A 23,183-nucleotide genomic window follows, 5' to 3' on the forward strand; every position below is an offset into this window, starting at 1 on the left:
GACATGAATTCTTCACAGGCAGTCATCTTATTTGCACTGCATGAACCAGAGCATGTCACTTTCCATTCTGTCAATATCTCTGGTCAACACATTATTCAGCACTATTCTTCCTTTTGAAATGATCAACTTCACAAGATATTCAATTTTTAAGTTCTATAAATATTCCTGGCCTCAAAAGGCTAATATTAATGTGTTGTTGTAGAAATCCTCTTTACATTAAGCAATACTGAATAGCTGTGCCCAATGTTAGTTTACTGCAATGAAGGACGATGAGTAAACACGATTAGTGTTCCGTTGTGCCTATGATGGTATGCCTTTATGATATTTCCTTTTCAGCATTATTTTTACAGATCTTTTAAATGGGGGTATAATCTACAATGTATAAAAAATGACATGAAATATTTAATATTTTTTCTAATTTCTCACTGCTACAATATTATGATCCTTCTCTTTTCAACATTCACATGGTTTGTTCTCCACAATATTCTAAAAACATTGCAGCCCAGACCCATCTCATTCTTCAATAACAGGGGTTTCTAACTATTTTGAAATTAATAGTTGCATCCTCAGTTTCCAATAACCTGCAACAATTTTACAACAATCACTGAAAATGGTGTTTTTTAAAAAGTAAGTAATTTATGGATGACTCAGAAAATAAATGAATAACTTTTGGCCCTCAAGTAAAATAGACTCCTTAATGGAACAAACTGCTAGTTTAATTGATCAGTTCTTAAGGATCTGTTTTCCCAGTGTTAAAAAAAGTCGACCTGTAAGACTAGCTGCACTGAGGCTCCCTAGTTCAGGCCTGTATCATGTTACATCCTGTCTGTAGTTTGTCTTTTTAAAACGAAAAGATCTCATCAGAACCTAGAAGCTAAGCAAGGTTTGCTTTAATCAATACTGGAATGGGAAATATGTAAGGTGGCAGCTGTAAGTGGTGCTGGTGGACCAGTAGGTGGCACTCTTTCCATCCCGACAGAATTCCCCCAAAAAACAGACTTCAGCATAATGACTGGAGACACTGTGCTTTAGGAGGTACCATCCTTTGACAGAGCTGTTAAAATGAGGTCCTGATATTTGGGTCATTAAGGATCCCACCTTGGTGTCTTAGTTAATTTATATTTATAATTAAGGAACAAGTAATAGGTTTATTCCATGCTGAATAGAGAAGAAAGAAGACACAACATTTCGGGCTGACACACTCTTACACCCGAAGACGGCTCCACAGCCGGAACGTTGTTTTCTTTCTTCTCTCTTCAGCATGGCATAAACCTATTACTTGTTCCTTGCAGCCTACGCATGCTGACGCAGCTACCCGCCTGAACATATTTATAATTATACTAGCTTTTACAATCTGGACTCACCTAATTTAACTTCTTTTATCTGGTGCCCTTAATTAATTTAGTGACATAATTTCTTACTTCTCCACCTGGTCTGCTGGATAGTGGGGCTGCTGACATAGAATGGCTGCTGCATCATCCACTGGGTGCAGCACTTCGGTCTTTAGCAGCAGCAGGAGTGGGTCCCCTTTTTTAGGGCCGTGGGATTTAAACTGCTACACACATTTAAGTCATTACTAACCAATAACTATGAATCTATACATATCTATACAGTTTAATGTTATTCCCTGGATCTTACCAGCATATTTCATAATTAAAGGGTTGCTACAAGAAACAACAGAAAGCTTAAATAATTTAAGAGCTTAGACATTTTATGCACAGTTAAAAACATGAACACATTATTTTAAACAAAATCATCTCTCTGTAAAATATTTCCCTGTGACATCAGCTAACATTAATACTACCTAAAAGAAATTTCTCTGGAAACAGAGATTTTGTGATATGCAGAGTAAAATTACAGTAATAATGAGAATTGATGCTTCATTTATTCTTTTAAAATTATCCAGCTGGTTTTGAGTTTTGTCCGGTTTCAGAAGGGAATCTTTCTGTTTCTCCGAGTTTTTCTCTGCCCAGCTGCAAAGTGTGCATAGAGGGGCCCAGTCGAACAATTTTCCCACTTCCAAGACACTCATCGCCCTTGTAGAACACAGCAAACTGAAAGACAGACAGCAAATCCCCGTCACAGGCTGTGAATTATACGCTGAAGGATGAGAACTCTGCTGACTGTGGAATAAAGTAAAACAAAACTGATCTTGTCTGCAACACACTGAAGAGCTTTGTTTAAAAACACCAATGACCAAAAATGATGTTTCTAGTACCTTCAGTTGCCAAATCATTTTAACAGTATCTGGCCTCTGGCCCAGTACTGTAGACAAGGCCAAAAGATTTCCATCAGGTCTCCCAGGAGTTAGTTAGGAGATATTTTTTAAAGAAAAGAGTGAGCTTAACTAGAGCCAAGAAATTAGCACACTGGCATGGACTGTCTTAATCTCTTTAATTATAAAACTTTCTCAATACTAAAGGAATTCTCTCAGAGCAAAGAACAGTAATCTCACAGAAATCATTCTGAATTTAAAAGGCCTTGTCATAGATAACCCTTGTCTCCTAATGATATATGTATTAAGTCTCTATAAAAACAAATAAAACATAATGAAATCACAGAGCCATTAATAAACTTAAAAATGCCGGATTAACACTTAACCTTAGAAATCCTGCTAACATTGCTGCCATGTTTGTTTGTAGCTAATCAAGGTGCTGGAACACAGTCTTTGAAAACCTTTTATTTTCAGAAAACCTTAGATGGTTTTGGAAGAGAGTTTAGGGTTAATAATTAGATGCTAGACAGGTCATTTCTGTGAAAGAACTATTGGAATTTAAATGTGAATACTTCAGTATTGTTTTCACTAGTTATATGATGATGATTTAAATGAGCAGTTTATCTTTGTGGTTACCTGCCCAGGTGTGAGTGCTCTAACCGGCTTAGCTAATGTGACCCAAACCGTTCCATCCTGGTTAAGGGTTACAGTACATGGCACTGTAAAGAAAGACAAAGTGAAAATCACTATATATTATGGAACTATTTTGTTATTCTTGCTGTTATTAGACACTAATATCATTATAGTTATTATGAGTACCATTACTACCATGAGAAAGAAGAAAAATTATCTACTTTCAAATTAATGGTAATAAAACTGACCAAATCACCTGCATATTGAAGGAGAAATTCCTCCTTTTGCTTGTAACAGGTTTTTTTATTTTCAAAACAGTTTTTCATTCTGCCAAGTCCTCTGCACTGCCATTCACAAGAAAAACTGCATTTGGAATTATTGGGTTCTGATGATCAGACGTATGGGCACAAGAGTGTCTTACTAAGTGGCATCTGGTGCAGGAATCGGAAATGACATTCCATCATTTTTGTCCTAATGAGCTCTGCTGGAGGTTCTTCAGCAATCCAGTGAAATCTGTCAGTACGCAAATTGTCTCTGAACAAAGCTGGGTGGTTGGTTGTTGGTGCCTAGAAACAAAACACTTAAAACATAAAAATCTGAGCTGCTGTGAGTATCTCCAATAGCATCTTAAATCCATCTAATTTATACAAAGAGCAGGCCAAAGTAAATCTTAGATGTGTCACTTGCTAGAGAAGCAATAAGTTTAAAAATGTTAAAACAAACATTTGAGTTAAAAAGGGCATCGTATTACAGGCTTGGTATGGACCACTGAATTCATTAGGAATTTGTAGTTTTCTTGAAAAATAGATATGTAGGATCATATTCTTTATTTCTCTTATCTTCACTTCAATTAGCTACTAACAACTTTGATAGACTGGCATTCTGCCAGTATCCTGCCTTGTGCCCACTGCTTGCTGGGATAGGCTCTGGCTCCACCACAACCCTGTATTGTGGAAAAAGAGGTTCGAATATGGATGGAAGGATCCATATTCATTACTAAACAAGCTAGATGGGCTGAATGACTTCCTCTGTTTGCAATCTTTCTTATATTCTTATTTCAAAAATGCCTCTAAAAAGAAGAGTTAGGAATGTACAGTCCTTAATGGCTTAGAATATCCTTAGTGGCTTAACATATCCTTACCACAAAGACATCTCCAGTAGTGACATCCTTATCCACAACAAACCAGGCATCTCTTTGACCACCAATTCTGGCTCTCTGTCCCAAGGTGAAAGTGAACCAACCTGTAGAGGAGGACCAGAGTAGTGTAAGAACAAGGAGAACTGCAAAAAAGAATTATTTTACAGTCCTTTCTCAATTAAAAACCTACTAGGAACCCCTCATGAAATTCAACTTTCTACTGTTTCTGGTTAAATGTTTGGTCATGTTCTATTCCCTGTTGTGGGCTGAAAAATGGCTGCCTTAACTTATCCATTTTGTGTATGTCCATGCATGTAATGAGCCAGATATTTTCATTGATACCCACCACGCAAACAGGTGTCTGCTTACATTATGTATTGAAAAGAGACACTGGCGGACGATTGGGGATGAAACAAATAATTCCTATTTTTCTTATATCATATGTGTAAATACATTTACAGTCCAGTGCTAAATGCTCCACATAATGATGTCCATTTTCAAATCATTAAAACATACCATTATAATGTACAACACATATAATGTCTAAAAGCATTAAGTTAATATTAAAAAATAAATATTTTTAAACTAAGATGAAAAGGTTTAGAAATGGTTAACATTAAAACAATGAATCTTTTTTCCATTCCTTTCTTGTTGTAGTGGAGAAGTATTCTGTAACTTTACAGAAGCCTAAAAAATAATCTTCACAATGCTCTAGGAATGTAAACATATCAAGCAACCATACGGCTCACAATTTAACAAGATCAATTTAACAACTTGCCAAATTAATTTTAATTGGGACTGGGTTTATTAAGAGCATCTACTCTGATTTCTACATCTTCTCGACACATTGATTTTACTATGGCATCTTTGTACCTTTGTGCGTTCCCATAATCTTTCCATCTTCTATTGAAACAAAATTTCCAGGATGAGGTTCTAAATACTAAAAAGAAAGAATTCAGTTGCTTATTTTCCTGAAAGTAAAAGAAACAATGTCTAATGTCAAACTTATTTACTTATTATAGTTAAACCCAGATGGATCTGTGTTACAGTCAAAATGCAGTATGTGCATTACATCAAGGAATCTGAGTCACATTAATGCTGCAATATTCTAAGATTTTCCTTACCTCAAGAATAAACGTCTCAAAATTTCTTTCTCCAATGAAACATATCCCCATGCTCTGACCAAGAAAAAATATTTTAAGTTCAAAATGTAGTAATCTAATTCAAAATTCAATCACATTCAGTATTGTTCCAAGATAGGTGTGTCTTTAAAATTAGTAGATATTGTGAAGGAGAATCTCCAACTCCATGCTCCAGTGTATCTGGGGTCACCAGACAAACTGGGTATCAAACCTACAATTACATCCAACTAAGTCATTGGTCTGATCTGAGTGGAGACAGGAGGATGGACCAGGATGGCACTTTCCATAAAATTACCAGCAACTAGCAACAATGAAACCACGTAATGTAGTCACAAAAAACAGCAAGGAACAGAATAACAGAATACAGAGATTCTGGCAGGAGAGCAGGAAAGAGTGAGTAAGTCTACACTCCCACCTTTATCTTTGGTTTCCTCCTTAACTTAAACTTATCAAGAACTGAGTACTTAAGGGACATACAATTAATTCAGGGAAAAACCCTGTATTTTTATATTGGTGGAACCATTAATGTTTCTTTTTTAAATCAATCTCTTATGTATTTTTGGGGATTATTCAATTCATGAGAACAGTTTAATTAATGCTTACAAATATTTGAGTCTACTCCTGAGTGCCTTACGATGGCTGCTGTCCACAGTGTTAGACTCTCAGAACTCAGACATACTGTAAATAGCACTAGTAACTTCAGTTGTCTTGGTGTTTTGTTTCTATGCGAGTTCTGTAATAAATATTTGTCTTTATTGCCCGCTCATTTCTCCACCACCAAATTGTGCATGGACCGTTAAAGAAGCCTTCTAATGAAGCTGGTGTCAGGACTGATTATGTTTAATAAATTTAACTATTAAAGAACCTAATCTTCCTTTGTCAGTAAAATATTCTTATATGCTGTAACTATTTGTTATCTGCTGTGCAAACTGCACAGATTTAAGTCCACATTCTACCATTTATCGGAAGATGTGGTGAAATTTTGATTAAAGATAATTTCTCAAAACAGAACAGACAAAAAGCAAATGAGGCTTTTGTGAAGTACATGGTAAATCTGTACGGCGAGTAGGACAACATAAACATATGGAGCAAATCTGGACGGAGTACCTCCTTTTTCCTGAGAATGTGTCTAAAGCCTGCCTCTGCTGCCACTTTCTTGACAAAATCCTTAGTGAGTCCTGCTAAGGGGAAGATTGTCCTTCGTAGTGCATTCTGGGATATCTGACTGAGGAAAAACGTCTGGTCCTTAAAGCGGTCAGCCGCCTGATACAGTCTTACAGCTTTGATAAAAAGAAGTAACAAAAGTCACTATTCATATGAAGTCACTATACATATGAATGAAGTAAATGTGACACAAAATATTCTGGATTAAACAAACATGTTTCAGCCTAGGATAGTGTTTCAGTAGAATACATTCTAGATAAACTTTAAAGGTATTTACAATTAACAATTTACATATTTGATGTAAGGTTTGATTATTAGGTCTTAAATCTTTTTCTTGAGAGTATAATCTTTTTAATTTAGTTACTAAGACGTATTTATGTAAAACTAGAAAATGTTAATAAAGTAATTGTCTAACATATTTTCTTATGTAATCAACTTAATTTTGTAAACACATTTTTCTAGATTTTCCTTTGTCGATGAAGCTTAATTCTTATGTGCCAAGATAATTAAATATGTAAGCTACATTTCAAGAGTTTATTGTCAAAAGGTAGAAGAATCTTCACAATGCTTTCATCTATTCATAAAGACATAACGTATGGCAGAGTAAAATTGAAAAATACACCTATGTTAATATATTTTCCCTTATTTATCTTTCTGAAGAGGTCTTATAAGCAGTTATTTTGGAAAATCTAGCACCCTCAATATAAACCACAGCAAATATATTGATGCAGAAGACGCAAATGAGGAAGCATTCTTATCATGTAGGGTTGCAGAGATTGGAAATTGCTGCCCATCTATGTTAATGAAAGAGCTTCCCTGTGATTTTTCAAGAAACGGCTGTGAAAGATCCTTGAATATAAAACTACTAGCAAAATTAGGAAGATGATCCACAAGGTTACCTCTCACTAGTATTCTTTCTTATGTTCCTAATAGAGAGAATGAGATTCATAACATAAATGGGCTGCAGATTAGAGTCTCTTCAAGAAAAATATAAAGGCATTAAAAGTTTTGTGTGCTTACAATTTCTTATCTCAAATCTATCTCTGAAGAGTGATTGAGGTGTGGTATAATGTCTCTGTTGAAACACATCTTCATCTTCCAGAGATGTTCTTGCATAGTGACCAGTAGCTATAGCATCTGCTCCTGTAACAGTTGAAACAAATTAAATCTAGGATCCTCCATATTTTCAGTTATAGTTAAAATAAGTTACTTTACATAATCTTAAACTCCCCAAAATTTATAACAAATCAATTGGTAAATTTAACAGCTCCTTATACAATTGGTGCTTAGTATGATTTGCTTCTGAAAAAATACAACTAATCTTCTTTCTTTAAAGGGACAAGTAAAGGATTATTGCATGCTGAAAAGAGAAAAAAAACACAAAGTTTCGGCTGTGGAGCCTTCTTCGGCTGTGTTTTTCTTCTCTTTTTAGCATGGAATAGACCTTTACTTGTTCCTTTGCAGCCTACGCATGCTGACGCAGCTACCTACTTTAACTACTTATTTGTCCTTATGTTGTTGAAAACAAAAACAGAACACAGAAGAGGCATTACCTACCCAAACTGTTGACAGCATAATTGAAGAAGTGTTTAAACTTAATATGCTTATTACACAATATATCAGGATTCGGAGTTCTTCCTTTCTGGTATTCTTTTAAAAGATTACTACAAAACAGAACACATGATATGCACTAATACACATAAAACACGCAGAGATCAAAACATCTGCTCTTTATAATCTAATAACAAATGTAAGATTTTTCATTATAAAATATAAATTTAAACAAGTTTTTAAATACACTGTATCTTACATTTTCAGGTAACAGATATGAAGAGATATGAATATCGATCATTCATTCTTCATTGTAGTCACTGGGCTACATCAAGAACATTTACTAAGACTTAAAAACAAACACTGTGATTTTTATAGATTTGAAGACTGTCTACTCTGTTTGACAATACCATGCCATCACTGTTTTGCATGTACAATTGTTCAGATTTTTTAGCACCATGGTCTCAGACTCAATCCATACAGGGCCTGGGGTCTTCTGTGCCACCCCAGCTATCATACAGTGACACAAGTGGTCTCATTATTTAAACAATTACATAGTTGCAATACTTCTAACCAGACTTCAGGGTGTTTTACAGGTAATTCAACCTTTAAACAAGTGAATGTTTTTAGTTATCAGGTGTAAAAGACATTTAATGTTTAAGAAAAAGTCGAAGAAAATAATGGTTAGTTCTTCAATTAAGTGCTCAAGTTAGAACAATCAGAAGTCACTAGGCACTACAGAAAAGAAGACTTGTTTCTTGACATTTTGTTTTCCATGCTTTAATATTATTCTTTAATTTAACTCTAGGTAACACCATGTGTAGCCTTCTTAATGCAACCCAGTAAAGGTCATGGCTTTGTAAAGTATTTTGAAAAAGTACAATCAGTAGGGATTTTTATTTAGCAATTCATTTTTTCTTAAACTGTGCAAAAAAAAGCCATTGTTTTGAGATTTGGATTACCTGAAAACTTCATGCCAGTATTCTTTAACATAAGAGACCTGATGAAAAGGAATGTCCAGCATCTGACAGACTTTATAAGCATCCTCACAGTCCCGCTCTGAGGTACAAACACCTTGTTCATCCAGGGAGTCCCAATTCCGCATAAAGACACCAGTTACCTGGTAACCTAAAGATGTATATACATAATGTGAATTATTTAATCATAATTATTAATATAAAACTGTAACGATTACGGGTTCGTGCAGAGCACTGCAATACAACATAATGTAGAAACAAATAAATGACCACTTAATAGTGGCCGGAGGGACGACTTCAATCTAGTTATTCTTATACGTAGGTTACCCTAAACCACCTCTTATTTAGAGATCAGTAACACTTGTTTAAGGAATGAATTAATTAAGCAGGTAAGATTTAATTGAAAGGAACACTGGTCCATGACGGCTGAAGGACATTTCGATTTCGGTACCAAATTATCTCTAAATTACTTAAACACACAAACTCCACCATTTTTAACTGATCACGGTCAAACTGTTCAAAGCCATTATAAATTAAAAGGCTACCTTAAAAAACCGGCGAACTTTACTGGACTGGACTTTCTGCGACCAGCGTTTGAGACCTCTTGCGTAACAGAAAGTTCCTTCAGTTTTTTAAAGCTTTATGAATATGAAATAGTTTGTGTTCGTAAGTGAAATCACTCAAACACAATCATTCATTTCCCCTTTCTTTTGTTGTAGCACTCTTATTGAAAAGTAACTGTGAAGTAATCTATCTCACACGTAACAACGATCAACGTCCAAATCAATACACCCATATTAAGTAATTCTTATTCTTACCTCTTCTTTTCAACAGCAGTGCTGCCACGGAGCTATCCACTCCGCCAGACATTGCACACACTACGTGTCTCACAGCGTGCATACTGTACAAAATAAATGATCAACTACAGAAAAACAGTACGGGGTCAACTAATGAGCTAAATAAGATATACACTCCTCTAGCATGTTGTAGCAGCACTTGGGAGCCGCCATATCTCACCGTCCCACTATCAAATATGTTCCATGGGAAACAACCTCCATTAACGAAAAGTAACTTCCTTTGTTTTCCATTGCTATTGCAGGACAGTAAAGGTATTCAGTACTCCTGTATACGTGTTTATTGCCTTTTTGTAAAGAAAGTCTCAAAAGTAAACTTTATTAAAAAATACTGCTTTTTCTTAGCATTAGCATTAAACGTGTTTAATATTAATATATTTTGCTTTGTCAGGTATTGCATTTCTGCCTTGTTGATGAATACTTAATTTAGTAAAGTATATACTTCGCAGCAAACTGATGTACAGCTCCCGTACCCGTATGTTATAAAAAACGGTGTCATCTGTATTAAAGCGAGTGCTGTACAGGTTAATACAGGAAGTTTGGATTTCAATTCGGTAAAATTCCTGTTCTTACACAGCATGGAATCTGGAAAGGTTATCAGTTTGGAGATGCTGAAGGAAGCTAGAGAGACTGTGATGTCAAGCCCGTTAAGAGTCGTCAAAACTCCATTGATTCCCTTGCATCAAACGACATTACCTCTCAATGTGGAATGCAATCTTTATATCAAGATGGAAAATATGCAAAGAACAGGTTGGTTTTATTCCTTGATTGTTATTTCCTATATTTCACTTAAAAATAAATGAAAATAAATTGAAAAGTAAATATATCTACAAGAACATGTGATAGAAAGTTGCTTGGAACTTGGAAATCATTAAAGAATATCATAAGTAACTTGTAATTTCTATACACAGATGAATTGTGGATCTTTTACTTTTTTCTGGTATGACCTATATACTACTATATTTTGTCAATGGACAGGTTCCTTTAAAATCAGAGGTGTGGCGAATCAGTTTGCCAGAAGACCAAAAGGAGGTCATTTTGTTACCATGTCTGCTGGGAACTATGGCAAGGCATTTGCCTATGCTTCACAACTCTATGGCTGTCGAGGAAAAGTAGTGATGCCAGAAACAGCCCCTTCATCTAGGTCCTCTGTGATTGCTGTGAGTAAATGGTATCCAATTGTGAAGGACTCAGATTCAAAAAGTAATATAAAAAATAAAATGTAAATACATGTGTGACTGTCTAATGAAACATTGAAAACAATATTTAACAAAATGTGTACCAAATATGTACAATTTTGAGCAAGAATTTAACAAATTAGTTCCTTCTTTAATGAAATTAAAGTGTTAGAAATGTAACATTACCAAACGTCTGATTAAAATTCACATAAACTTAAATATTATCTAAATATATTTATATTCTTTATGCTAGGCCTACAATCCTTATAACTAAAAAAAACAATTACTGAACTTAAAATTTTGCAAAGTGTAAAACAAAGTTTTGACTAAAGTGGTAAAGAAGTTTGCAATTCAATATTAAGAATTACATCCATCCACCCATTTTCTAACCGCTTCATCCATTTGAAATTAAATGAAAGTGGTAATTAAGTTGCGAAAATATTCACCAAGCACAGATAATTAATCTTTTCATTTCTTTTTCGATTACACTAACCATAGATTATTTCACTGTCGTCTAGAAGTTTTGAAGTAGTAAAAACATAAAAAGCTCACATTTGTTTAGGGAAAGAAGTTATAATGAAATTGTAAAGACAAGAAAGGTAAACAATCAAGAAGCTATTCAGGAAATCTCTCAATTTCGTTTCTAGTAGCTAAATAAACCAAGGACCTCATCCAGCTGTTTCTTAAAAGAAAGCAGCATGGACCGAGTTACTCGTTCTGTTCTTTTAAATACATTTTCCAACTATGAAAATAAGTTTTGTACTTTGGTTGTATTACATTATCAGTAAATCACTTCTCATATCTTTACCAATAATGCAGAGTTTTGGAGTTGAAGTGGAACACGTACCAACAACCTCTTTACTAAATGCTGTGGACCGTTGTGTACGAGAAGATAATATGCTGTTCCTGCATTCATATGATGACATAGACCTAATTGCTGGGCATGGGAGGTACAACTAAATAAAGTCAATTACTCTTGTCTAAAAACTAGGTCAGTTGGACAAACTGTGCCTCTGCCATTTTCCTCTTCTTCTCTAAATCGTTTTGTTCTTTTTCTGTCATTTTGCATGCATCTTATGTATTGAGTGTGCTTTTGTACAGTGTTTTGAGCTTCTTGAAAAGAACTCATGAAATTGTTTAACAGTATTATTTACCAAGAATCCCACCAGATGCATTCTTAGGAAAATAAAGCATTACAGTTGTTCACTCTAGATGATTTAAAATCATTACATTACATTCTTAGAATCAGAAAGAGATAAGAACTTTATACCTATTGATGTTTGCAATATTTCTAAAATGCTAAAAGGAAGGAAATTTTAGTATCTTTTAATGTGACTTTAACCTGCAGTCAGTCAAATAGATCCAAACTGCCCAAGTCAAAAAAGTAAAGGTAGTGTTGAATATCACTGGAGGCAAGATATTACCAATGAAAACAGCAGCGGTCCTCCATCTAATGAACTTTGCTGTAAGCACGATGAAACTTACAATGAGAAAAGTTGCAGAGGCATTCCCATTATAAATTGCCCTTATGTCATTGATGAACTGAGGAAGTCAACATAAAAATGGCTCTGAACCCTCTATATTGGTCTTATATATAAGACCAAAAGTGGGAAAATTCACTTTTATATATATTTTTTTTTACACATTGCAGCTTTCTAATACCTACCCCCAATGTACCATATAACAGGAACCACTGTAGTTTCATCAAGTGTGCATGTTGAGCTAGGAGGTTATATTATTCAAATTTGTGCCAATATAAACAAATTAGTTTACCCCAAAATGATATATTTAGAAATATTATCAAGAACTTATGTAATTTTATTCTAGGTTGCAGCAATTTAAAAAAAACACCCAATAACTGTAACAACCGAATGTGAGTAAAATGTCAGAAGAAACTAGACTTCATACACACTTTTTTAGCATTTTGGTACATTAAGTTTTTTCCAAATGTACTTTTAAAAGTGTTAGTATATTGAAAATCACCGTTTTTCCACAAAGAACTCACCTAAAAAAAGTTGCCAATAAATCATACATAAGATAAAACATTTATTACCGATGTGTGACATAAAAACTGCCTTCATTTAATGTACAACAGAATATCACAGAGAGGCAGTCTAATAACGATCTCAAACTGGATTGCAAAAAGTTTGTACACTGTAAATTCTTTGTACATTATTTTTTGTAGTCTTGGTTTGGAAATCCTGGAAACCATCCCTAACCCAGATGTCATAGTTGTGTGCTGTGGAGGTGGAGGATTGCTTGCTGGGGTTGCTGCTACAATTAAACTTTCCAACTGTAGCAACACAAAGATATATGGAGTGGAACCAGAAGGAGGTAAAACTGTCTTATTTACAGAACACTATTTTAGCAAGGTTAGATTTGACCTTAGTGAAATCTACAGTGTTTACTACTACAATCTGATATTTAAGTTACCATTTAGTGTTTTTTTCTCCACACAGATTTCACAAGTTTTACAAATGGAGCTATTATAATGTATACATTTCAGCAACATAAAATGGTTTATACTAGTTAAATAGTTTATCTGTATTTTAAGACAAATGTTAATGGAATTAGAATTTGAAAAAAATAATGCTAGAACAATGGTATTCAAGAGGCCATTGCAGTGAATTTATTAATTGATGTTTTGATTATTTAACAGCCTGTACCATGTTCAAAAGCTTTATTGAGAAGAAGCCTGTATCAATGGATACAAAAAGCATTGCTGCTGGGCTTGCTCCCCCTAGTGCAGGTAAGGTTGTAACAAATTAAATTTTTCTACTTGCTGCCAGTCTCAGCATTAAAATAACAGCAGTTTTTACATTTGTGCTGGAAGGCTAAAGGATAACAGCCTCTGGGTAGATATACAACATCTGACATAAAAAAATATAATTTAACAATGAATAGAATCGTGAGATGTAGTCAACTGTTAAAGAAGATGTGATAAAACCATAAAGCATGGTATTTTCATTTTATATTTTCTAGGTCAACTCACATATGAGATTTGCAGACAGCATGTAGAAGAGATTGTGCTTGTCACAGATGAGGAAATTAAAGCTGCAGTTTCTGCTCTGTACAAGGCTGGCATTGTGGTAGAACCTTCAGGGGCAGCAGCCTTTGCAGCCATAACAGAGAAAAGGATTCCAGACATCAAAGGAAAAAACGTAATTGTTGTCATAAGTGGTGGCAACATTGGAAAAGATGAATTGCAAAACTTCCCTGATTAAATAGGTTTCCTAATAGGTTTGTAAAAAATGCTGTACCTTACTGGCTTCAGAGATGGGTTTATTGAACCAGTAAACCATATAAAGAAAGTTCAGGTGACATTTAATACAGGACTGAGAGAAGTACAAGACACTGAAAAATAAAGTAAAAGGCAAAAAAATCCAGCCGCATCCTTAAAGTTCTAAGAGTTTGTTTTTAATTCACTAATTTTATAAATTCACCTGATTTAATAAAATATGCATAAAAACTCAATTTTAGCAAATTTAATTATAGTTTCATAATCATGTCACTGTTACAGTATTTGTTCATCATTAGCTTTTAGTCTTCTTACAATAACATTTTAAAACATTAAAACTTGATCAACGGTGAATCCATTTTGTTTTCCTTTCTGGCAACAGGACTCAAAGTTATTAGTGGAGAACTCAGGTCAATTAGCTACATAAAAAAATAAAAGGGAAAAACAAAAAAAATCAAATTACATATTGCATAGTAAATTCTGTTCCTGTCTTTGTGTGTAAAAACTAGGGGATGACTGAACAAATTCATTCCTCTCATGAAATATGTACTGATATTTCCCAGCTTTAGTAAGATACAATAAAGAGCAATGTAACTGGTTGTTATACCAAAACTGTTGTGTAACTGTTGTTAACCTAGAACATTGGATGGTAATATGATGTCTTTCTTTGCCCCAGAGCTAGATCATTCTAAATTGCTCCAAAGACACCTAGTAAATAGCTGTACACATTTTTAGGAAGTCGGTGAATGTCAATGCTCAAGACCATCACAGATATTATGAGGTATGGTTTAGACTTAATGGTATGGACTATCTAAAACCAATAAAATTTAAAACAGTTTAAATCTCAAAGTACTCTTAAAATATGGTTAGTGAAATTCACAATGAAAGCGAATGTTTCAGATTTGGAATACCGTAAGTTCATCTCAGTGAAGCACACAACATTCTATCATTATACCCCCCCATCACAACATGTGTCAAAGCACAGTAAGTTTATCATTATAAGATAGATTAATGTAGCATGAAATCAAAACACCACTACCTGGCTGATTGCAGTTGTTTGTAAACTAGAAGAGACTGTGTATCAGTTCTGTGGCATATATGCTGACTTGGAAGTTAATTTCATTATACCGCAAGTCTTACTATGAGCATATTTTCCTGTGTAACAAAAAAGTCATTACCTGCCCATGGTCAGCTGGCTTAATTGGCACTAGTTTAATCAAGTCTAGTGTGTTGGAGAGGTCAATCAGTGGTCTGTCTTCCAACCTTACAGGAGGTGGAGCATCTACTTCAATAAGCAAAATCTGTCAAGAAAAGTAGACTCTAAAACACTGGTGCAAACAATATACAAATTAATTTTTACACAAAAGGACAGTTTGGAAATCCTAACTGGACCACCTAATGCACATACCGTTCAGTACAAATAATGCCCCAAAACTGCCAAAATGGTACAGATTATTGCAATACCTATTTACTGGCTGAATCTTAAAATCCAGGCAAAGCATGCTTTGCCTCCTTACTTTAAGAGCATCTTTGATTAAAATATAGTTCTAAAGAAGTAAATTACTGGAATTGCATATTCTGATTTCCATATTTGAGTAAAAAAAAAGAATCTGTTTTATAACTAAGAAATTATTAAATTACACTAATAGGAACAGATAAAGGTTACCTTATCAGCACTCTTAAATGTATTCTCTTTTGAACAGTCTTCAGGTATGTCAGGACTCTGAACTGCTATGTTTGCAGATGTTTCATCACAATTCTTGACTGAAGTCTGTGCAGGTGTTTGTGGGCTCACTGCTTTAGCAGATGCATCAGGTTTAACAGGTTTTTCCGGTGAGAAATCCAGAGAGCATAGTGGTATTGGTGAAAGGTAAAAAGGCTCTTTTACAAGCTCGGAGCTGGACGGAAGATTAACTTTTTGAGGTGTTTCCTTTGCTTGTAATGGACTTGAAAATAAAAAAAAAGAAAAATTAACAGTGCACGCTCCTAATTACAATAGAAAAGTGGTTTAAATACAGAAACATGATTAAATATACCAGCAGATTAATTTTGACATAATGCGGATAATTAAAATTCAAGAAATAAATTGCAATTTTTAAGCTAATGCAAATAAGTTGCAATTTTTTTATTTCTGTTCTCATGGTACTGTCTACTACCAAGTGCTTAAAAAATAATAATATGCATCTTATTTCCTTGCTTTTTAGTTATAAGGTTTAGTTCAAATTCTGCTTTCACTTCCTAAAATGTTGGATTTTGCCTTTTATCTCTGAAAAGTTCTGAACAAACAACCTGTTAGTTCAATAAAGGATTAATTAAGTGCTCATCAGGAATGAAAACCAGTAGGTAGTGGGTCCCCAGCACCTGGGTTGGAAACCTCTGCTCTAGATCCGTTAATACTAGTGGTGACCAAATCGGCATAACAAACAAGCCTGAGCCAAGTCATTGTCTACATTCTCCACTATATGGCTAGCAAGTACATTAACTAAACACATCTGTAGCTGTTCAGTTTAAAAATGCTTTAGATCTCTTCTGATATTTTCAGATTAAAAAAGCGCCAATTGCTTACCTTCTGAAATTGTCCTTCTTGGTAGACAGAGGTGCTTCTAATTTTTCACATGTAAGACTGAACACTGAACGTCTTGTTGCACTTTTGGGGGTCCGTGCTGGGATTCCAGACACCCGTCTTTTTACCGGAGTTGGCAAAGCAGAGGAGCGCCTCAGTTTTGACATTGCCAAAACAGATTTTGCAGGTAGATTAAGAATTTGAAAAGAATCTGCTGAAATATTTGTAGCCGCTTTTTGCTGACCATCACTGGAAGGCAAAAAAATGAATATTTATTGCAAATTATTGCAAGACATAATATGTCTTGCTGTTCCTAATTCTAATTATGGAAACTATTCAAATGATTGGCAGAATCGATTAACAATCTCTTTATGTATATTATCATATTTAAATGTACATGCAATCCGTTAAAAAACCCATTACATTAGCTACTGACCTTTCATTATTACCACATGACATCAGTCTTTTTGGCTTCATAATTCTTGATGCATTTTCAGGAGAAGAAACTAATTTGAAAAGACAAAAAAAGGAGTGTAAACGATTCCAATTCAATTCAATTAAGGTCAAATCTAAATGGGGCAAAAAGTATACATACTGTGTATTCCCTCTTTTTGATAAATGTGATTTCACTTTTTATAAATACCATCTATCAAAGGTATAGTTTTACAATTTTGTAGTCTTCAAATACTAAAACATTTGTGGAAGTGAATTTGTGTATATGCATAAGGCAATAAAGCAACACTTTTATACTGACAATTTAAGGATCTATTAAGTACTGAAAGTGCCCCATTTGTCTTAATGTACAGTGGAAGTGACAGGTACATTGAAGAATAAGTGTTATTGGTCTTGCTGCACGAAACTGCACCAATATATTTAAGCAGGTAAAAATGACGTAAAATAAATTCAGTAGACACAAACATATCCACATTTCAGAATAAATGTTTTGTTGGGATGTTAATAGGCTCTTACCCCCTGAAGGATGAGGTGCTTTGATGTACCCTGTTGGAGTAGGCGCTATAAATTCTTTTAGTTTTGGACTTCTTTTTACTCCACTTTCAGTTTTGTTTTGTGTTGATGAATGAAGCATACTTGGAAGTGAACTTAACCGGTCTGCATTTGTTTTTGCAGGGGTTTGATGAGGATTTGTAGAATGTTGTTTTTTCAGTGGAGTTGAAAGCTTATTTAGGCTTGTGGATTTTACAAGTTTTGAAGGAAGGACCACAGATTTTTTAAGTTGGGATGACATGGATAATTTTCCACCAGCCAAAGGTGGTTGTTGTCCATTTACATTAAAAGATATCCGAGTCTTTGTTTTATTCATCAGATTTACTGATGCATTAGGTTTACCTGCAGACAAATAAGAAAAACAATGGACTAAAAGTACATTTTCATCATAATACATAATTTTATATCAATTTTAACAATGACAAATGAAGAAAATACAAAATACATTACACTTATTTTACAACTAAAATAAAATACTTTACTACTTCAAATAAAAAATCAAAATTCAACAACTACGTGCAATTCCAGCTATTCCAGGTTTAACTGATAATGTATTTAATTTAAACATGTATTACAAAAAGGTGCTTTAACTTGAAATTGCAGGACACACATAGTTCCTTGTATTTGAGTGTATTTAAGCATACAAATGTGTAAATCAAGATACTGTCCTACCATTTCCAAGAGGGGATATGGAAAGGCTAGAGTTAAGGCTTGACACTGAAGAAGAGGAAGAGGAAGATGTTTTATTTCTTTTGTCACCACCAGTACTTCTATTCTGTACTTCTGGTGGTTTAATTGCCTGTGGTTTAACTAATCCCACCTAGAGAAAAGCAGAAAAGAAAAATGCAGTCCAGCTAACAATTTTCTCTAAAGGCATCACACCAGAAAGCAAATGACAATGAAAAATTTGGCCACATTTAAACAAGCTGATCAATTCATACACCATTCACTATAATGAGCAGCACAGGAGAAAATGTAAGGAAATCCTGACCTCCTTAAGCCTAAGAACATAAGAATTATTAAAAGAACGGGCCATTTGTCAAATGGTACCTAACTAATCCAAATATCTTTTCATTGAAAGAAACCAGGATACCAGCTTTAATAACATGGCTGAATAGCTTATTCCATACTTCCACAACCCTTTGCATAAATAAGTGCCTTCTTCCATTGTTAGAAATGCATTTCAGTGGTCTCCACTTGTGCCCTTTGCACAATGGTAACATTTCTTGATCTGAAATGTTCTAAGACATTTAGTTTATCATAAGCTTTAAATTATCCATTAACCCAGAGGTTTCCAGCTATGTTTTGGTTCCTAATTATGGTGGAGGCTTTCTTTTAACTTTTTGCACAACTAAGTTATGATCTCTGATTTCTGGAAAAAAACCTAAAATGTTCCAATTATTCTTAGTTCAATTAAGAACTCAATTAAGTAAAGAGCTTAACTAATGAAAATTAGCAGGTTTGTGGCTCCCCAGAACCAGGGTGGGAACACTAACCCCTCTCAATATTTTTAAAGGTGATAAACAAATCAGGGTCTAAAGCAAAGTTACAAGACTGCAGTCATATATGCACCCTTTCTCTTCTTACCTGTTTTTAATTATTTATATACTTCTTGCCAGCATATCAACACTTTATTTTACCTGTTATATGAATTATATTTAACAAGACTTTTTTATAATTAGACCTTAAAGTCTTTAACTACAGAATGTTTTGATATTTTACTGTTTTAGATGTTTTAGTCACTGGTCATTTTTACATACAAGTACCTTTTTGGGCACTGGAACGTTCTTCTTTTCCAAAATACTGGATTTTAAGGATGTTTCACTCACATTTGAAGCAGTAGTAATGTTGTCGGAATGGAGATCCTCAGAAGAGTCTGCACCACTGTAACAACCTCTTGTTGGACTGTGTTTCAGAACAGCTTTCTGCCGAATTGAACAAGAACACAGGTAATAACTAGCATACATTTCTTCCACACCCTTTGAAAAAAAATGACATCAATTGTATAACCACTACCATTTACACTATCACATACTACGTGCTTTAAGCCAAAAGCTCAGCAACTGACGGCCCTCCACCAATTAATAAAAAAACACCATCATTCCAATGTCTTATCACATTGAATGACATGTTTCATTCAGAAGACCACAAAAGAGTTTTATTTTATCTAGTTAAGATCTTAAAATGAGAAAAACACAAACCTTCTCTATAGCCAAGTGTCCTCTTAGATTTTGCCCACTCACTGCTGGAGCTAGTGGTCTGCTGGGAAGCACTCGACTGGTGTGGCCATTGGATAATGCAGCCTTACGTCCTAGATTTTGTTTCTGTCCTTGGTTTTTACATAGCCTGGCTGGACTATGCCCACTGGAGGTCTTTTGCGAAGGACTTTTAGCAGAGTTTGACCCCAAGAGACGTCGCTGAACTGCTGGAGGAAGCTGCTGTAAAGGGCTGTCCTGAACACAAAATGTTTCTCTCTTGATTGGACTTAAAGCAGTGTTCTTTGGTGTATTAAATATGTTTATTTTAGATTTAGAATCTTCAACAAACTTTTCAATCACTTCATTTTTACCACCGTTGAGTTCTTTTTTGTGTGTGCTATCACTGCTTTTTTCAAATTGCCTGGCCAGTAAATGGGCTTCTTTAAAAATCTCAACAAACTTATCCCCAGTTAATGGACTCCAATTTGCACACTCATCACTCTGTTCCATTTGACAATTCTCTTTCTCTTTCACTTGGACCTTAATTCCAGCTGCAACACATTTCTCTTTGTGACAGACTGGACCCACAAATACTTCGTCGTCGTTCTCGTCATCGCCATTTCCACTGTACAGGGGAAAAAGTCACAGTATGTAAACAGTCATATTTTCATTTTTAACTGTTTCAGTCATGCATAAACATTACAATTATACTACACCAATACTGTACCTTGCAGGTGACAATGAAATGTCGAAGTCAAACCTCTCATCAGTAAGGAGCACAAAATCTAGAAAAAAAGAGTTATTTGTTTTCAGCGTTAATAAAGGTTAGATAAACATATTGTTAGATTAATATGGTAGTGAACACATTCACATGCACCCATCATTAAAGCAGTCAACATTATCTTTTACAGGGGATCAAAATTTCAAAACAGGAGAGCTGCTGTAAATTTGTTGTACAAGTCAGAATTTTCTAAAGTAGATTTAAGATCTTTCGGCCACCTCCTAGAGAGCTGCAATCCTGCATGTTTTTAGGCAGCAATTAAATTATAATTTTATAAAGAGTATGGAAAAACTGCAGGCAATTGGTTTAAAAAAATTAACAAAACTGAAAGTCTGAAAGTTGAATTAAGATCCATAAGTACTGCAGTCTTCCCTACTGCTGTTTCCATTTGAAGAAATTACAAGGCACAACCTAAGAATTAGCTCTATGCTGTTTTTAGATCATTCTTACAATTTATCATCCAAGTCAATCTGCATAACAAAAAATTACCATTGTTGATCAGAGAATCCATTTTCAGAAAGTATTGCCTTAAGTAAAAGAGAAATCCAGCTGCAAGATAAAATTAAGAGCTAGTTTATAACTTAACTTTAACACACATATAAGTAAATACAAACATGTACAGTAAATGTATACTAACGCTAATATGATCGCAACAAATACATTGTTATTTTTAGAATGACACAATATTCCACTTGACTAGGATTCTAAGACAACATGATGAATTAGAACCATAAATTTCAGCAAGCTATAAGACCGATATGCTAATACGTAGAAAGCTAAATTGGTATGATCAACACAGCACATTTCAATACTAAAGTAATAAAATAAAATATCCTATGATTTATATAAAGATGATAAAAAAAAGCTTACACTCACCGAAACCAAGAGATTCGCCAGCGTAGTACAGGCCCCCTGCCTCAGGTATTGTCTGGGGCAAAAATCCGCAAAAACAGACAAAATGCTTTTGTAAATCACTTTTGATATATTATACAAAGCGTTAAGCGACGTACATTAGCTGCCTAAATAAAACATTAAACAATTTAAAATATGTATCCTTTAGGTAGGCGCAACAATGAGTTACTTCTGTTTCTCACGGTAGTTACAGAAGTAAACTACACGGAACCAAACACTTCAATTTTATAGAAGATCATAAATAATATAATCAAGGTTTTTTTTTAATATAACGGTTATTATAATACTGACGAAACATATATAACTACATAACAATTGAACCTCTTCTACCGGAATACTACCAAAACAAAATTCAAATACTGATACCTACGTTTAAACGGTCATGTGTCTAAAAATGCCACTCTGCATTGGTGAGTAGAATCTCGCGGAAAGTCAATGTTCTCGTTCAGGATGGAGGGTTACAGAGAGTTCTGGGAATTGTAGTTTTGTAGGGACGAGTTACTAGTTTAGGCGAGCTTTTTATTGTTTTAACGATAACTATTAATGAATCAATCATAATAATTCTGTTTTCGAGAAATATATTATATAACCATACAGGTTTTAAAAATATTCGCAAATAATCATTTTTACACACAGTATTAGAAGGAATTACGTTATGTAGCTTTAGTGAATGCAGAATGTTTCTTGCTAAAACATAATGAGTACGGTACTGCCCAAACTATGCTAAATTAGTCCTGTTCAGTTAAAAGTATGAATTTTAGTGTTTTATTGTCGAGGGACAGAACGAAGCATATATATAGTATTCTGTGTATATCTGTATTCCAAACTACTGGCTGTTTTCTTTTTTTCCGCTTGTGGGAGACTTGTCTGGGCATTATTAATTTCTCAGAACAGAAAAGAACATCATCATACTCTCTACATCGCTTGAAACTTCATGCAAAACCCAGTCGAGAGCTGCTTTCACTAGCCCTGCCTTCTTGGGTGCCGTCTTCACACAAAAAGAGAATTTAATAATCTCTGCGATGGTCTCAATTTTGAAAATAAATGGCTAATCTTCTGACATAATTCTATATTCGAAGAAAACCTTGCACAGGCTATTGTTCGGGTCTGATATTTCCACTTGTGAAGGTCGAAATAGAACTCTATTCGAAGGTATTTTTTAAATAATTCTTAGTTTTGTTGCGTTACTGTTGCAGGATGTTTTTGCTATTAGCAATACGGTATGGGTAGAGAATACGCCACAGACCATCTAATGATAGGCATATATTTTGTAATAAGAAAATCAGCTTTTCGCAAACGGTACTCAATGTTTTCTCTGTCCACATGTTCCTGCACTCTTCTTCATTAAAATAAGGGTGTCTGAAATAATTACGGATGGTTATTTGAAAAGGATCTTTTACTTATGTGGAGTTAACTGAAATAAACTATAGTTATGAACAGTACAAATTATGTCGGTTCATGGCGTTTATTTTTTTTTAATCCGAATACTGGATTTGCTCTTAAATTAAACTGGGCCATAAAATACAGTACGATGTCTTATGTTCAAGAGATACAGTATATATTTGTCTTACCATTATTCTGAACAGAACACCGGTCCATTGCAGGGCGCACAAACAAGAAATGTAACACAGAAT

The 23,183-nt window shown here is 34.4% G+C and overlaps 3 protein-coding genes across 5 annotated transcripts; 1 reads left to right on the forward strand and 2 right to left on the reverse strand.

Annotated features, from left to right (window-relative positions):
* Positions 1–1,690: 1,690 nt before the first annotated feature.
* Positions 1,691–9,849, reverse strand: trmu (tRNA 5-methylaminomethyl-2-thiouridylate methyltransferase). 2 transcript variants are annotated; one of them, XM_088924026.1, is made up of 11 exons: positions 9,639–9,849; positions 8,806–8,971; positions 7,850–7,956; positions 7,313–7,435; positions 6,236–6,408; positions 5,111–5,164; positions 4,860–4,926; positions 3,990–4,090; positions 3,270–3,414; positions 2,852–2,934; positions 1,691–2,054 (listed from the first exon to the last, which is right to left on the reverse strand). In XM_088924026.1, exons 1-11 carry the CDS (start codon positions 9,718–9,720, stop codon positions 1,899–1,901), a joined length of 1,257 nt encoding a protein of 418 aa, XP_088780152.1. In that variant the 5' UTR covers positions 9,721–9,849; the 3' UTR covers positions 1,691–1,898. The 2 variants fall into 2 exon arrangements, with proteins under 2 accessions (XP_088780152.1, XP_088780153.1); XM_088924027.1 differs by lacking the exon at positions 2,852–2,934 and having other exon boundaries at positions 1,907–2,054.
* On the forward strand, positions 9,675–14,702 carry LOC148829632 (uncharacterized). Of its 2 annotated transcripts, none has more exons than XM_088924028.1 (7): positions 9,675–9,887; positions 10,252–10,424; positions 10,653–10,834; positions 11,672–11,802; positions 13,038–13,186; positions 13,512–13,601; positions 13,835–14,702. In XM_088924028.1, the coding sequence occupies exons 2-7, from the start codon at positions 10,253–10,255 to the stop codon at positions 14,074–14,076; spliced, it is 966 nt and encodes a 321-aa protein (XP_088780154.1). In that variant the 5' UTR covers positions 9,675–9,887; position 10,252; the 3' UTR covers positions 14,077–14,702. The 2 variants fall into 2 exon arrangements, with proteins under 2 accessions (XP_088780154.1, XP_088780155.1); XM_088924029.1 differs by having other exon boundaries at positions 9,873–9,929; positions 13,835–14,544.
* Positions 14,251–21,917, reverse strand: gtse1 (G-2 and S-phase expressed 1). Its single transcript, XM_088924030.1, has 12 exons — positions 21,514–21,917; positions 21,127–21,186; positions 20,584–20,641; positions 19,860–20,481; positions 19,488–19,583; positions 18,331–18,478; positions 17,623–18,000; positions 17,090–17,159; positions 16,657–16,902; positions 15,757–16,036; positions 15,269–15,391; positions 14,251–14,509 (listed from the first exon to the last, which is right to left on the reverse strand). The coding sequence occupies exons 2-12, from the start codon at positions 21,146–21,148 to the stop codon at positions 14,423–14,425; spliced, it is 2,130 nt and encodes a 709-aa protein (XP_088780156.1). The 5' UTR covers positions 21,149–21,186; positions 21,514–21,917; the 3' UTR covers positions 14,251–14,422.
* Positions 21,918–23,183: the final 1,266 nt, after the last annotated feature.

Source organism: Atractosteus spatula, chromosome 8 (genome assembly GCF_055471065.1).
Source record: "Atractosteus spatula isolate fAtrSpa1 chromosome 8, fAtrSpa1.hap1, whole genome shotgun sequence".
In the NCBI taxonomy this organism is placed as follows: Eukaryota; Metazoa; Chordata; class Actinopteri; order Semionotiformes; family Lepisosteidae; genus Atractosteus; species Atractosteus spatula.